Consider the following 15,114-nt stretch of genomic DNA (forward strand, 5'->3'; position numbering starts at 1 on the left):
CTTTTTACCCACCCTCCGCAAATTTTGTAGTTTTTTCCTAAGACATATGCCAGATTACTGGAATTAATTTATCTCGTTAATGCTTCAGATGTTATGCGAAAATAAAACTGAAATATATATATATATATATATATATAGATTATTTTATTTTTTTTTCTGGGAAAAAATGTTTTTTTTCCTTAAAAGTGAAATGGTTTTTAAAAATATTCCTTTTCTAATTAACGTTTTTACGTTTTCTTTAAGAACTTTAATTTTATTCTTATTTATTCTTTTAACAAAGAATAGAAAAAAAAAAACTTGAATTTAGGATTTTTACAATTTTTTTTCTTTTACAAAAAAAAACTTTTTTATACGCCATCTGCTTCGTATCGAAATGTTTTTAATCCTCATAAAAATGCTCACAGAACAATATATATAAGTATCGCGTGTGTTATATGTGTAATACTAGAGAGGGAGGAAAAAAACCCTTTTAAAAATCATGAATATTTTACAAATGGGGTGCATATCGAATGGATAGGGAGAGAAAACAAAAAAAAAAAAAAAATGTTGAAGAAAAACCCTTTCCTTTTTTCTAATTTCTAAAGAAAAAGATATTTTTTTTTTTTGTTGAGAAATTTCCGGACCGTATTTCCAGTATTTGGAAAAATAAGCGATTTTTGTCATGGAATGAAATAATCAGAAATTATTCAATAAAAAATTAATTTTTTTTTGGGAAAATTTTGGAAAAAATATTATCACAGGGAAATTAACAGAATTGCAAAAAAAAAAAAAAAAAAAAAATCTTAATGAGTACTAGATTCAATTTATTTCAGTTTTTTTTGGATTTTTTTTTTTTCGGGGGGGAAAAAATATACAGAAGATAAGTGCATTAATATTAAATCAGTCATCACATGATTCATGGATCGTGTTAAGAGAAGTTGATCCCGTAAAGCGTTTATGAGTTTCTAATAATGATGTTAATTATGCATTCAATAAGGTTAGGCGTGTAGTGAGATTAGTACCGAACGTGTATAACCTTAATGAAAACCTGAAGATTATTATCTCCTCTTTTTTTAATTTAAATACTCTTCCAATTAGCGATTAAGTAGTTCGTAATGAAAATGTACAAGGTGTTAACAAAATGTATCAAATTTATTCTATTTACATGGTTCTAGACATCGATATTTAAAGAAATTGAATTACAGATAATTGCATATGATCATGATGAAGCTAATAACTCCAATTTAAGTTCGAATTTTATTAGTTTATACAGGAATTTATATAGGACTTACATAGGACCTATTCAACTTTTTTTATATCCATAATATGATTTTTTTAATCATTCAAATGATAATTTATATAGATAATGGGATTATTTTCACTGCACACTATTTATGAATATATATTTCAAAAGGATCAAATACAGGAAAATCGCGAAAAACATTCCGGTCTTTCAATTTTGTAATCAATTTTAAACTTTATAAATTTTTTAGAACATTTTGAAACTGAACAAATTCCTAAATTTGTAAACGAAATCATAATTTCTGAAACCATTGCTTAACGTATGAATTAAAAAAAATGTCAATTTAAGAATAAAAAGGAGAGTATATTAATCTATAATACAGTCAATTTAGAAATCTAAAAAAAATTGCGAATTTTAAAAACCGGCAATTTAGAAATTAAAAATAATCGTCAATTTAGAAATTAAAAATAATCGTCAATTTAGAAATTAAAAATAATCGTCAATTTAGAAATTAAAAATAATCGTCAATTTAGAAATTAAAAATAATCGTCAATTTAGAAATTAAAAATAATCGTCAATTTAGAAAATTTAAAACAGTCATCAGTTTAGAAATTTGTATTAATCGTCAGTAGAAATTCGAAATAATTGCCAATTTAGAAATTCGAAATAATTGCCCATTTAGAAATTTGAAATAATTGTCAATTTAGAAATTTGAAATAATTGCCAATTTAGAAATTTGAAATAATTGCCTATTTAGAAATGTGAAATAATCGTTAATTTAGAAATTTAAAATACTCTAATTTACAATTCTGAAAATATTCTGAGATGTTGAAATAATAATATTCAATTTGAGAAGAACCTAAAAAAATTGTTTACTGGCTGCAAAAACATTCTGAAATTTTCCAAAAAAAAGTTCCTTTATTTCTGAAAAAATCAAAAAATTTGTATCAATCAAAAATTCAAAATTTCTAAATCATTATTTGACATTTTTTTAAACAAAAATTGCAAAAGATCTGAAATTAAAAAAAAATAATTATATAGGTTTAATTTAAGAAATGCCTTAATACGACAGAAAAATGTTTATATTGATTATTTTATCAACCGCGCGGTAATTATCAAATTAAATTGTTTAAAATTAATTTCACCTTGAATAAATTTGATAAATTTAGCAATATTATCCACAAATGGCGTAAAGTGAGGGAGAAAGGTGCAATTATTATATCGCATTATAAAAAATCATTCAACAATGTTTGGATTGTGACTACGAGGTCTTAACGTGAGATGTATGCAAGTTGTGTGTAAGATAATAGTTATGTATGTTATAAATATCAGAAAAATACAGTGAAATCTCGATACAGTGATGTCCTGTCAAGAAAAAATTATAGTTGTGGAAGGGTCATAATGATCCATATAATCCTTATGATAATCATTAACTCATATAATAATAGTAATCATGATGATAATCATTAAGTCTTTTAATAATAGTAATCATGATGATAATCATTAAGTCTTTTAATAATAGTAATAATAATGATAATCATTACACGTCAGAAAATTCATGAATTTTTGGCATTTTCTATAGTTTTGTGTTTTTTGATCGCGAAATGTTTTTATGAGCATTTAGTCTGTCACAGAAACAATAACTCCATTATAAAAACTAACATGATGCTCATGCTCATTATCAGGAACGTGCACTGACTATACTGTGTGTCTCCGAGTTTGACGTATTCAACTCGCATATTTGCCATATTAATTATTTTCCCCTATGAAACGCGTTTTAAATCACTGCACAGTTGTTGTAGCACAGTATTTCACGCTACATCAAGGGTTATTTTTGAGCAGTATTTGGCAATTTCACCGACTCTCTCTCTATTGACAATATTTTTTGGCGAAAATTAGTGATATCTCGTGTTTATGACCTATCAAATTTCTCGTATTTTTCTCGATTGAACATAGTCATCCCTAATCATAATGAAATAACAACTTCATGCGCAATACAGTATACTCTCGCTAATCCGGCACATATCAGACCAGGGTGTGACGGATTACTGAAATCGCCGTAATACAGGAAATTAAAGCCTATTAAAAAAAAGAATATTTAAATAAAAATAAAGAATTAATTTAAAAGCCCATTTGAACGATATAAACTCTCCGCACACTGAATTGCAGTGACATACTTTCTTCTTAAATGGAATCGAAGAAAACCCACCCAAAAAACACCGGATTTCAGGACGGACCGGACTTGCACACGGCCGGATATCTAGTCTACTGTATTTGATTGCATATGATTACATTTTCCGTCTCACAAAAAAAAAGAGCTTGAAAACGTCAGCCACGGTTATAGATCGTCGAAAACTCACGGAATCTTTGATGTCGTTAAGGCTAAATTTGACTGTAGATGGAAGACGATTTCGAGCATAATACAGTAAAAATATCCTTTAATTCTTATATAAGGGAGGGATTCATCGTAGTAGAGGATATTGATGTAGCGAGGTTTCACTGTATATAAAATCATTTGATATAATTGGATGTACAGTATATGAGTTGTATACCCTTATAAGCGAAATTACCATTCAAGAGCCTTATGGTATCAGCAGAAGTTGTTCTCAAAGCTTCTTCGTACTGGGCTCGTTTCTTAACCTCCGACTCCAACTGCTCCTGAAGACGGCGACGGGTTCTTTTCTCCTTTTTCAATCGCTTCTGGTAAATAACTTCAAAGAAACAAGCAAAAGCAAACATTAGTTACATCATTATTTAGTTTTCAAAAAATCGCATTCAATTCGCACTCACTTAGAAAATAATAAATCCACTAAAAATGATTCCATTGTTTTTAATTGCAATTTTTACTACAGAAGGGCAATTTTTGCCCTTTTTTTACTTCAACATGATAGACACATTGTACAAAAATTTACTATTTTATTTCAGGATACTTGTACTACTAATTAACTCGAAATTGTATTGTGATTATTTGTGTGATTTGAATTTATACATATATATACAGTCGAATCCCGTTATAACGAACGCGAAGAGACCGGATGAATCACTTCGTTAAAACGAAATTTCGTTATAAAGGAATTCCAGGTTGCTTAGCATTGTTCCTATGTAAACGTATTTGGGAGATTAGAAAAGTGTTCGTTAAAAAGAGATTTTCGCTATAACGGTATTCGTTAAAACGGGATTCGACTGTATATATATATATATATTTTTTTTTTCCATGAAAAGTTTGTGTCAGTTATTGATTTTCTTGTGATTATAACCAAAGTATTGGCAGCCATTTGCCTCTTGGGTAATGTTATTTTGAGAATGTAACTGTTATTTATTTAAAATAAATTGAAATTGCCGAAGAGCATGGAATTTCTCAAGATCGGTTATCAAGTATTACAAAAAATGTAGATGAAATTGAAGAAGATGGGGATAAAATTGCGAAAGAACGAAAGCTTGATCAGAAAACATGAGAGAAAACCTAATTTTGACGGTGTCGGCTGATTTCTATTGCAAATGTTTTATGCTGAGAAGCCGAAAATGCATCCATGAAACTCGTCATCTTAGGCCAAAAACGGGAAATCGAAAAGAATTTTGAAAACTCCGAAAATATAAAAGAATATAATATGATAATTGTAATTTCAATTTGAAATTTCATTTCTGTTGATTTTCTCTCTCAGCTTTGAGCGAATTTGCATTATTAATTCATTTCGTCCCATACATATAGTTCGTCCACTATATATTCTAGCTGCCTTTGACACTGATGTTGGTATGTTATTATGACTATTTTAAACATAAAATCTGATATATTTCTGCTTGCTAATATCACGATTATATTTTTTCAATATAAAACCTATACTACGGTAGAAACTACAATCTAGCTGCTCTCCGCATAATCGGGTAACATGTGCTGGAATCGTTGATATCCGTTTAAGCGGGCCCGACAGTATATTATATATCACTGCAGTTTGAGTAAGATATTTTATTCTGTATTGATACTTAAATCTCCAAAAATATTCTCAGAATTATTAAGCCCTCTTATTTCGCATTTTTTCTTTCGAAATGATATGAAGGCCGCCTCTGAGAAGATATAATGTATAGAAATAGAATGCTCTTCCAATGTATATATGCGCAAACATTCTCGGGTTTTCGCCAGGTTTTAGACAGGCGTTGATGTGTAAAGGCGAGGTATCAGGTCTCTCGTCAATTATACGGATGATAAGTAATATAGATATATAAGGCGGGAAACAGTTTGGAAAAGCAAAGATAGAGGAGAGAGAGAGAGAGGGTCCATCTCCCAAAATTCAACAAGAACACGAAAAAAAAGAGACTAATATTTTTTTTTGTTCAGTTATATTTTCTTTTTTCCTGGTCTCTAAGAGTAAAACGTGGCGTAAAAATTCGGAAAATACTGGAAGAGAACGCGCGAGGTGAGTATGGTGGATACTGAGAGAGAGAGAGAGAGAGAGAGAAAGATCTCATTCATCAATGTCAGCGAGCAAACCTTGTGCCACCCTCTTCTTGCAGGATCGGGATTCTGGATCAGTAGCTGATCCCATAAAATGCCAGTGACATCTGCTGGAGGAAAGACGAAAGGAATACCCAGGATGAAAAAAAAAAAAAAAAAAAAACTACAGTACAATCTCTACGGGGAAAAAAAAAAATACAGGAGACATTTTTTTCGGTATTTTGTTCTGGTGTTTCTCTGGTACTTTTCCCGACTATGTGCTCCATCCTCCGTGATCATTCATTCCAACCAACACATCTTCCTGTTTTTTCATCCTTCGCAGCAAAAACTTGCCGATAGGTTTCCTATATAGCTATGAGAGCAGCCTTTTTTCTCATTTCAGTCCATGATCCTGGGTAGGAGATTTTTACTTGCTAGTATTTAAACGGTTTTTGTGCTCTGTCTGTCTAGTTGATACTGATGTCAATTGAAAAAATTGTTTATCGAATTGGGATTCGAAACACCCGCAGACCACTCTGGAAAATTGATAGTAGCTCACTGTAGAATTGAACGCTCTACTTCTCTTAGGGATGTTAGCATTTACTGCGATTTCGTAAAAATTCCACGGTATAAGTTCATGGATTCCTCATAGTGGTGCAGTCGATTTTCCTGATGAAGTTATAGCATTAGATTAATCAATATACAGTGTGCATTGGAAAGTCCCTCTATACTGGAATAATTCGCGTATCGTTCGTCCTAGAGGAGTAGTAGTGAAATGTGTGTTTCTGGGAGGTAGAAGCTTCTATGGGGCAGAAAGAATGATTCGAACATTTACAAGAGGAACTTTTTCTTGCTTTTACGTACAGAGGATTTTATAAATACATAAACCTGATGTATTGAGAAAGTAGTAGAGAAATGCGACGTCTTCTCATAGAGAAACTTCTACGGCCCAGAAACGCACATTTCACTTCTACTTAGAGGCATACTTCCAACTGGGAAAAGTACCCAATTCATTCATACAGTATATAGTCATTAAAATAAAAAAGTAACTTTTCATGTGGTTCCCTGTGATTAAAAAAACCCAATCAGTGCTAAAATTATTGCCCTGTCTCTCCTGAGGGCTATCAGAACAATTCCATCTCTTCAAGTGCATATTTGCTGAGATATTTGAATTCAAACATGGATAAAAATTAAGGGGGGGGGGAAAAACCCCATGAACTAACGTAGAATCTCTTTCTACGCTTCATATTCTGTTTTTTTCCTGATTTCAACTGATTTTTTTAAAAACGAACCCCTAAGCGAGTATCGCATGACTTTTTTTTTCTTCTCAGGAGAGGCAGGGCAACAATTTTAGCACTCTAATTTGGGTTTTTTAGAACGGGATGACCAAATAAGAGGTTGATTTTTTTTCATTTTTTATAAACCAGGTTTCACGTTAAAAAAATCATGCTGGTTTTGTTTTTAACACATTTCCACTCTTCAATATAAAATATATAAGTCATGAAACATTTGATTTGAATGCGGCTCGAAACCCTTTGTTAAACCACGAGGCCTGCAAAAGACTACCAAATCACTCAAGGGGTCCTACAACAGGTCACTGTGGCCTGTCACAGGTTTCAAAATCACTCAAGTGGCTGCACTCTCCAAAAGGTTGAGCTTCCCTGCCCTAAGGAATATGAGCTTATATCACTGAACCGACCAAGCTTGGTCATGTGCGGTTCATTTTGTTCTGTCCACATGTGTACCCAGGAAACAACTAATCTTCTTGCCAAAACTCGCCAACAGCTGGAATATCCACCCTGCAGTCTAGACTAGTGGCCATTTTACGTTTGCCTCATTTCCTCAAAAAGTCATTTAAAAGAATAGAGGTTCTGATTATAAGATGGAATATATTGTAAATGTTTGGTTGCTTTCAATGCTACGATCTTATTAGAGTACATAATCTGGCATGTAATTGGATCTCTTTCTTCAGGCCCGAGGCATGGAACATTACCTGGCACACATATTTTGTCCTCTAGGAGATTGTTATCACCTTTTCACTTGATCAATCCTCATGGTAACAAACAAACACACTATGTCTAAGATTCACATTTGCTCCCAACAAAAAAACCCTTAATATTTTCTCATTTTGGTCCCATGAAAGGTCTGTTTCTTCTAATTTAGCCACAACACTGGGTCCATATTCCAGCCCTTTGTGGCGCGTGCATTTTGCTCTTCACCAGCAGATATGAACGCTAAAATTACAGCCATAAAACCAAATTTCACTCCAGGCACGCGTTCCAGATGAGCCGTTAGTGGAAAAACGAACATCTGAAATATTCTGGAGCACGGCCATGTCTAATATGGAAATGATATTTATATTTCATATTTACAACACACGATCACATAAATTTCATTCCGAAATTTCAGAAATTGAATTAATTTTTTTTTTAAAGATAAATATGAAACCGCAATTTCTCTTCAAGATGGAAACAAAAAAAAAACGGGACAGGCCCATGATGCGGGATAATCTTTCCCGGGGAGAAAATGGGGTTTTATTACCGGAATAGCGAAATTGGAAATATCTATAAAATACAAACGTGGAAGAGATCATCCTCCATTGCATCCTACCATGTGTTTCAAGAGCATTCTTTAGTAGAAAGAGTAGCCATTTTGTAGATACCACGTTCTTCTATGTATTTTATTTTCTATTTTTGTTTTTTTTTCGTTTTCTTACTCCTGATTCTGGAGTTTCTCACACGGTTCCCGTTCCGGGATTGTGATATGACATTTATGGGAACGTTTCCCCAACCGGAACTTATGATTTGAAGTTTGTGGTCTCTTAAAAAGAAAAAAAAAATAGAAAAGATCTCTCAAAGGGGAGAATAGAATAAGGCTGCACTATATAGGAAGCCTTTAGTATCTTGTCGGTCGTATAGCATCCATGAATTACGAGTATGAGTCGTAGATTTTATTTGCTGGGTTGGGGGGTGGTTGGCGCTATAGCAGAGCAGTGAAGCCTCTCTATTAGTGGTTGCCACTAGAATAAGGAAGGAGTGAATTCTCTCGTTTTCGCCAAAGAGTTAAAATTGTACTCCTCCCGTACATACTTGAGAACTCCTATTAAAATAATGCCCGAAATAAAAAATTATAATAACACATATTATACGTATATGCCTTCTAAGTCTCTTGGAAACACGCAATATGGCTGCTGCTGCTGATTTTACCAACTGGCATATAGCGTAAATTCCTTTCCCAATGATATTCAGTAACTTGGAGAGTTGGTTCCTCCGCACAAAGTAATAAACCTACTGAGGTATTAAATGGTATTGGGGCAGCTCCAGAGAGACGGAGATAAACAGGTCTGTTTTTCTATTGGATGCAACGAATAACGCGTTTAGAGAGATTCGGGTGTTTTTTAGAGAATAATGCGAAAAGGATTACTACATCTCCGCGTTCTTTAACAGAATCCAGAATCCTTAACAAGATATTTCAGTGTCCCTTAAGAGATATTTCAGTCCTTAGCTAAGGACGAAAAGGAATCGGACTCGAGTAGTTTTAATTCTCTCTTCGAAATACATCATTAATTTTGGACCAAGCCCTTTTTAAACAATGATGGGGGGTTATAAAGATCCTAATGTTAACAGAGCAACGGTACTGTTCCTTTACGGTACCCATACGCATTTGGGTACGTGACACGCTATTCAGAAGTGTGTAAAAATTAAGAACAAAGAAAAAATAAGAGCAAGCATTACAGGGGTACGAAAAAACTGAAGAAAATGAATTTTTAGGTGATCGTATGGGTGTGCGGGCGAAAATTGTTCCTGGCTTTCCTACAAGGGCGCACCATGTGTATAAAGACGACACAAATAGTCTGTTTCTCACAGACGCCTGTGTAATCGCTCCAAGTTTTGCATTCTGGCCATGCGCCTTGTCGGAAAACACTCCCGGTTCAGTTGCTGAGCTTCAGAATATTCTGGTTCGCAGCGCAATACATTAAATGCGTGTCCACTTCTTGATTTTTCAAAAATAAACCTTTCTGTAATCCACGATAAAAATGACAATAACTTTCAAGACCTTTGTGCTTTCAATGATAGCGCGATCTAGCGGTTCACCACTTGCCTTGCGACCATAGTTGGCGATGAAAGTTGGTTGTTTAGATGTGTTCTGAGATACGTGTCTCAGAGAGAGATGTGTCTCCTTTACTTGAGAGATGTGTCCATGACTTGTGAATCATCCTGTATTTATTGCATAATATACAAGGTAGTATGCAAGCTTTCCTTATGCATTTTTAACAGTACGCACATATTTCTGAATATAAACAAACATACACAATCCTAGTGATACATAAGCCTCCTCTATATTTCAGGGAGAAAGGTCATACACTTCTAGGCATTTCAAGGGGTATGCAAGCCTCGTGTAGTTCTTCATAGGGATATTTAAAGTTTAAATGATTGAAACACACTAAAGGATCGATGTGTCGCATGTGGGGGGGGGGGGATGTCCGTTTCCCAGGCGAGTGTCCTAACTGCTAGGGTCGACTAACTTGTCCAGTTCTCGGCTGGGATCTGGTTCTGAAAATATTTGATGAATCGGTCTTTCCGTAGTTTTCGTATGTCAAAATAATTGTGCCAATTTAGTGAATGTGGTGCTGGATAGATGGTTATGGTTCTGATACTTGTGAACCATAGCTGTGTTCCTTTGACCTCGAGGAGCGAAAAGTAAGAATCAATCCTCTAACGCTTTTCCATTACTTTCTGTTCAGGTAAGAAATTCTTGCGAGATGCAAACTAAACAATGTGTCTGTTAGTTATGTTGTGTCCCGATCACGACTTCGAATCAGTTTCGCATGATTTCACACAGATGCCACATGGTGTCCAAACATTAGGGCACCTTCTGAATTTTCTGTTTTATATTTGAAGGAAAAATAAGCTTCTGGCAGCTATAAGGCAAAAAACTGTTTTGGGCCGCAGTCGAAATGAAAATACAAGATATACAGAAAACTGGATGTTGCGAAGATATTTATTATTTGAGATGTTGATTTTTTAACAAGTTGATTAACAAGTGGAGAGCGACATCATGCCATATAGAAATGAAAATAATTGCTGATAAAAGCACTTTGAAGCCAAACTTACCAATTCAAGAACAGATATGAGGCAAGAGTAGTAAATTGAGTTAATAGGGGTTGTAAATACTCATGATATGCACTATATGAATAAATGAATTCAAGCCTGGGGCGATCATATCATAATGAGTATATCAAGTCATAGCGAAGTGCGAAAGACGAATAATAGCCAAAAATTTCAAAAAGATATATATATATATATATATATATTTCCTTTTATTTGGGAGAGTTAAGGATATCACAGAGCTTGGCATCGTCCAATTTCTGTTTCCGTGGTGAGAAATAAGGATCATTTCCGTCGTCGGCAACATAAATAAGCACAAAAATAACCGCGGTTTTTGTGGCTTTGGGACTAGATAAACGGGAATAGGATTCGAATCGATAGCATTCACGTGAAAACTATACCATTTTTGCAATGCTGTTTCTCTCTCTCCCCGTTCTTTGGAATGATGTACATTTTATTGCCGGATTCGTCGTCTTTCGAAGTTATATGGGGGAAATGCGGAGTTAACATCTTTCCTTTTGGTTTACTGTCCAGTAGCTTACGGAACATTTCCCTCGAGGGAGGAGAAGAACCCATTAAAAACAATGTATCAAATAAAAATAGAAGGATCTTACAGTTATATGTTATCGTAACTCATTTTTTGGGAAATACCATCTAGAGATCTCGGACTACCCTTTCTACGTATTTCTTCGCATTGGGTTTGGTGTTTAGAGAATTCAGTTTGGAATCAGTACTCGTAGTTATCTAGCTACTGTCGTGGGCTGTGCGACCGTGGTTTGAGCAGCCTGTGCACTGTGCAACCAAGATAAATCTAGTCGTGCTCTGAGTAACCAAATTCTTGTTCATCTTTTACTCGCACAAATCTTTTCTTGGGATATTTCTTTGATAATAGAGAATTCTTGTGGTGAGATTTGTGTATGCGACTCACTCGAGATTTTCTTTCTTTTTATTACAGTATTTATTTAACCCACCCCCCTCCCCGTTTGAAAAACAGAACAGTTTACAGTTCAATACTTAATTTAGTTTTGAATAGCAGATTGTAATTGAAAGCCCTACTGTGCAAGACAGCACGATCTCTAGGCACATTAAAGTGTCACGCGACACACCGTTTCAAATTACTGACCTAATTGGTATTTTTGATGCAATGTTATTCTCAAGACATCCCGCGGCACATCTGTCCGGTAATTCTCGCAGTACCCTGAGGTGCAACGACACACTCTTATTCATTTGGAAATCCCTGCGCTTGACCTTAATTGGCTATAATTGATGTTCCGGTTTTCCATCTCAATGAACTGCATGTAGTCTTTTAAATTCAAATTCTGATGTAGAAATAATTCGACTTACGAAATTTAAGTTGGATGTACAGCCACTTGTGTCAATTCCACTATGGCTAGTATTTTATAGCCATAGAGGAATTTGCACTTTAATACACGAACTGAAAGATGTGATCGCTGGCAATTATATTATCATCTCATAAGGGCCGCTCCTCTATTTTCGTAATGAAGAACAGGAAATAATTTGGTCGCACAGAGCACGTAACCAAGTCAATAAACTAGAACTTGTATTAACTATTCCAAGTGCAAATTTGGTTAACGATTATGATTAAATGTCGTTTTGGTCCATCCACGTCAAGCAGGATGATTATGTGCTGTGTGTGTGAGCAATCCTAAATTTTGAGGAAATAAAACCAATAAGTAAGGCTGAATTGGACCAATGAGCTATGTCCGTTGTTCATGTGGCACGATGTACTTTATAGTACATTATTTTTAGAAATTCACTCCGAATATGGACTAAGTTGCGAACGGTAAGTTAGTATATGGATCAAAGGATGAGCTACTGTTCCATAAAACCTTGTAAAAAAGTCCTATGAAGAACTTTTAACAAATTTGTTACAAGAAGAAACGTATAGTGCATGAGTATATGCGTTTCCCTGACGTATTTATGTTGTCAGAGTTTGAGTGTCCCATGTTCTACTGGTGCTGCCATCTGAAAAAAACGACGGGCTAATTATTCTGATTCATCATAACCTATCGAAAGCCTTTATCCAAAATTATTTTATTTATCCTGTTGACATCAGGGCAACGGGGCTAGGCCCGATTCAATTAATCATCAAATTGGGAGCTCCAAACCTGCCCAACTTCCCATTCTCTAAATCTGATTAGTTACGTTGAACTGTATGGTTTCCTAATGTGATCAAATCATGGCCTCCACATCCTAGAGCAGTGTCCCCAAGGAAAGCATAGTGAATTTATATAGCGAATTTATAGTGAATTTATATAGTGAATTTATAGTGAATTTATATAGTGAATTTATAGTGAATTTATATAGTGAATTTATAGTGAATTTATATAGTGAATTTATAGTGAATTTATATAGTGAATTTATAGTGAATTTATATAGTGAATTTATATAGTGAATTTATAGTGAATTTATAGGAATTTATCTATAGTGAATTTATAGGGTAAAAAAAAAGTTGAAAACCGCAGGACTGGAGCCATGTCGGCTCCACCCATGTGGGGGGGGGGGAGGTGGCATGGACAAAATATTAAATTGTTTGCAATTGTCACCGTGCGTAACCGTAACCTTTCAATGTGTATTATTCACACTATGGTTTCTTAATGGGTGATCCAACAGGACCCTGATTCAAGCATGGGGCCCCGAAAATCATAGGAAAGAAAAATATATTTATTCTGAATTTTTACTTTTTCTCACTTCTTACTTCAATTTACATTAGTATTGCCGGCAATGCTATTCAGTGATTTACAGTGGAGAAAGGGCCCCAAAAGTTTTTCGTCGAGGTGTATCCTGGGTTTTTTAAACGGCGAAGATATTCGAAATCTTCCTGAAACAGTACTAAAATATTTCGCACAAATTTGGAAGCTAATCGATAACTCTTCTGTCCCTGATCAGTCTCGTAAACAAGTGACCATAAATTTTTGATAGGACACAGGTTAAGGGAGTATTTGATATTCCCTCAACGAACGAATTTCCTAATCCATCTTCAAATCCTAAATATCGTCAGTAAACTTCGAAACTTTCTCCGATAAAATGCATTTTATACACGACCCCACTTTTTTACCCCCTGTATATATATATATATATATGTATCAAGAAAAGACTAAAAGTTCTTTTCTTCTGGCCGAAAAAGACTATCAAAAACGCTTTCATTGAAAACGCCTTCCGCTTTACGGGACTACGAAATGTCTACTCAATATTGACAGGAAAGTGCTGTTGATTTTCCAGATGCATTGGCGTATAAATAGGAAAAGAAATTCTTTTATATATATATATATCTATCTTTTCTTGGGTTTATTTCTTCTTTATATGTTCTTGGTTTCGAGCTGGAGAAAAGAAAAAGGAACACCAGCCTGTGAAAAAGCGATTAATCTTCCACGTCGTTCTACGTTTTGGCCAATTCGTGGAAAAGTTCCCATCTTTTACGACAAGGCGAAAAAAGTTCCTATATATACAGTACCTCTGACTTTCTTATTTCTTATTATTTTCGTTCCAATTCTCAACCATGGTGTGTGTATATATATATATATATATATAAAAGAAAAGAAAATTCTTTTCTCTCTTTCTTACCTTATAAGATTCCATAAAAAATCGGAAACTAATGTGCTATCAATAAATCCGCGAGAAAAAAAGTTTGGAATTCATTTCATCATTTCTTTCCGCTCAGTATTTGACGCCATCTATATTTTTTCCTTTCCTTTTCGGAGGTTTATAATTACCGATTGATGGATAATGATTATACCCCGTTCTCTTCCTTGAATGTGGGAATAAAAATGATCGACAATACAACGATTTCAATTGTTTTTTTTTTTTGCTCCATTTCATATAATACTTATTCTTTTCCGATGGGTAATGATTTTGGCGGGGTGTAATTCTTTTATTATTGGATTCTTTCGTGATCTTTTCAAATATATTTTAATCTTTTTCAGTGTTTATATGATAAATTATTAGTTTCGGTATTGAGAAATCAGTCATGGGTCGTATTGTTTTGATACTATCTAATCATTTGCTTGATTTTGAAATGAATTGTTTTGTTTTTTTTATCGAAATATACGTTTCGTATTCGTTAAAAATTTACAATAAAATAATTTTACAATTATAACTAAAGTTGTAATAAACAACACACACACGTTGCATTTTTTATCAAATATTCATCTTGTTGAATTATTCAGCAATTACACTGCAAATCATTAAATAATTTTTTTTTCATTAACACATGATTGACAATATAGATGAAATTCATGAAATATTGCAATACCAAACGTTAAACTTATATCAGATAGTTCAGGAGTTACCATCTACAGGGTGGGCAAAAAGTCCGTAGAAACTTTAAAAATTCA

The 15,114-nt window shown here is 33.9% G+C and overlaps 1 protein-coding gene across 6 annotated transcripts in view; it reads right to left on the bottom strand.

Annotated features, from left to right (window-relative positions):
- Positions 1-15,114, bottom strand: part of LOC149089415 (dachshund homolog 1-like) — a 205,868-nt gene that overhangs the window by 17,815 nt on the left and 172,939 nt on the right. For 3 of the 6 annotated variants that reach the window (XM_089238352.1, XM_089238342.1, XM_089238337.1), the window contains one exon: positions 3,793-3,933. In XM_089238352.1, coding sequence (XP_089094478.1) covers positions 3,793-3,933 — 141 coding nt within the window. Of the gene's footprint in view, positions 1-3,774; positions 3,934-15,114 lie in introns of all 6 variants that reach the window. The other 3 variants (XM_089238339.1, XM_089238348.1, XM_089238335.1) reach the window with 1 other exon arrangement.

Source organism: Pholcus phalangioides, unplaced genomic scaffold (assembly GCF_987345545.1).
Source record: "Pholcus phalangioides strain wild (caught in Gottingen) unplaced genomic scaffold, Ppha-v1.0 ptg000002l_1, whole genome shotgun sequence".
Classification (NCBI taxonomy): Eukaryota; Metazoa; Arthropoda; class Arachnida; order Araneae; family Pholcidae; genus Pholcus; species Pholcus phalangioides.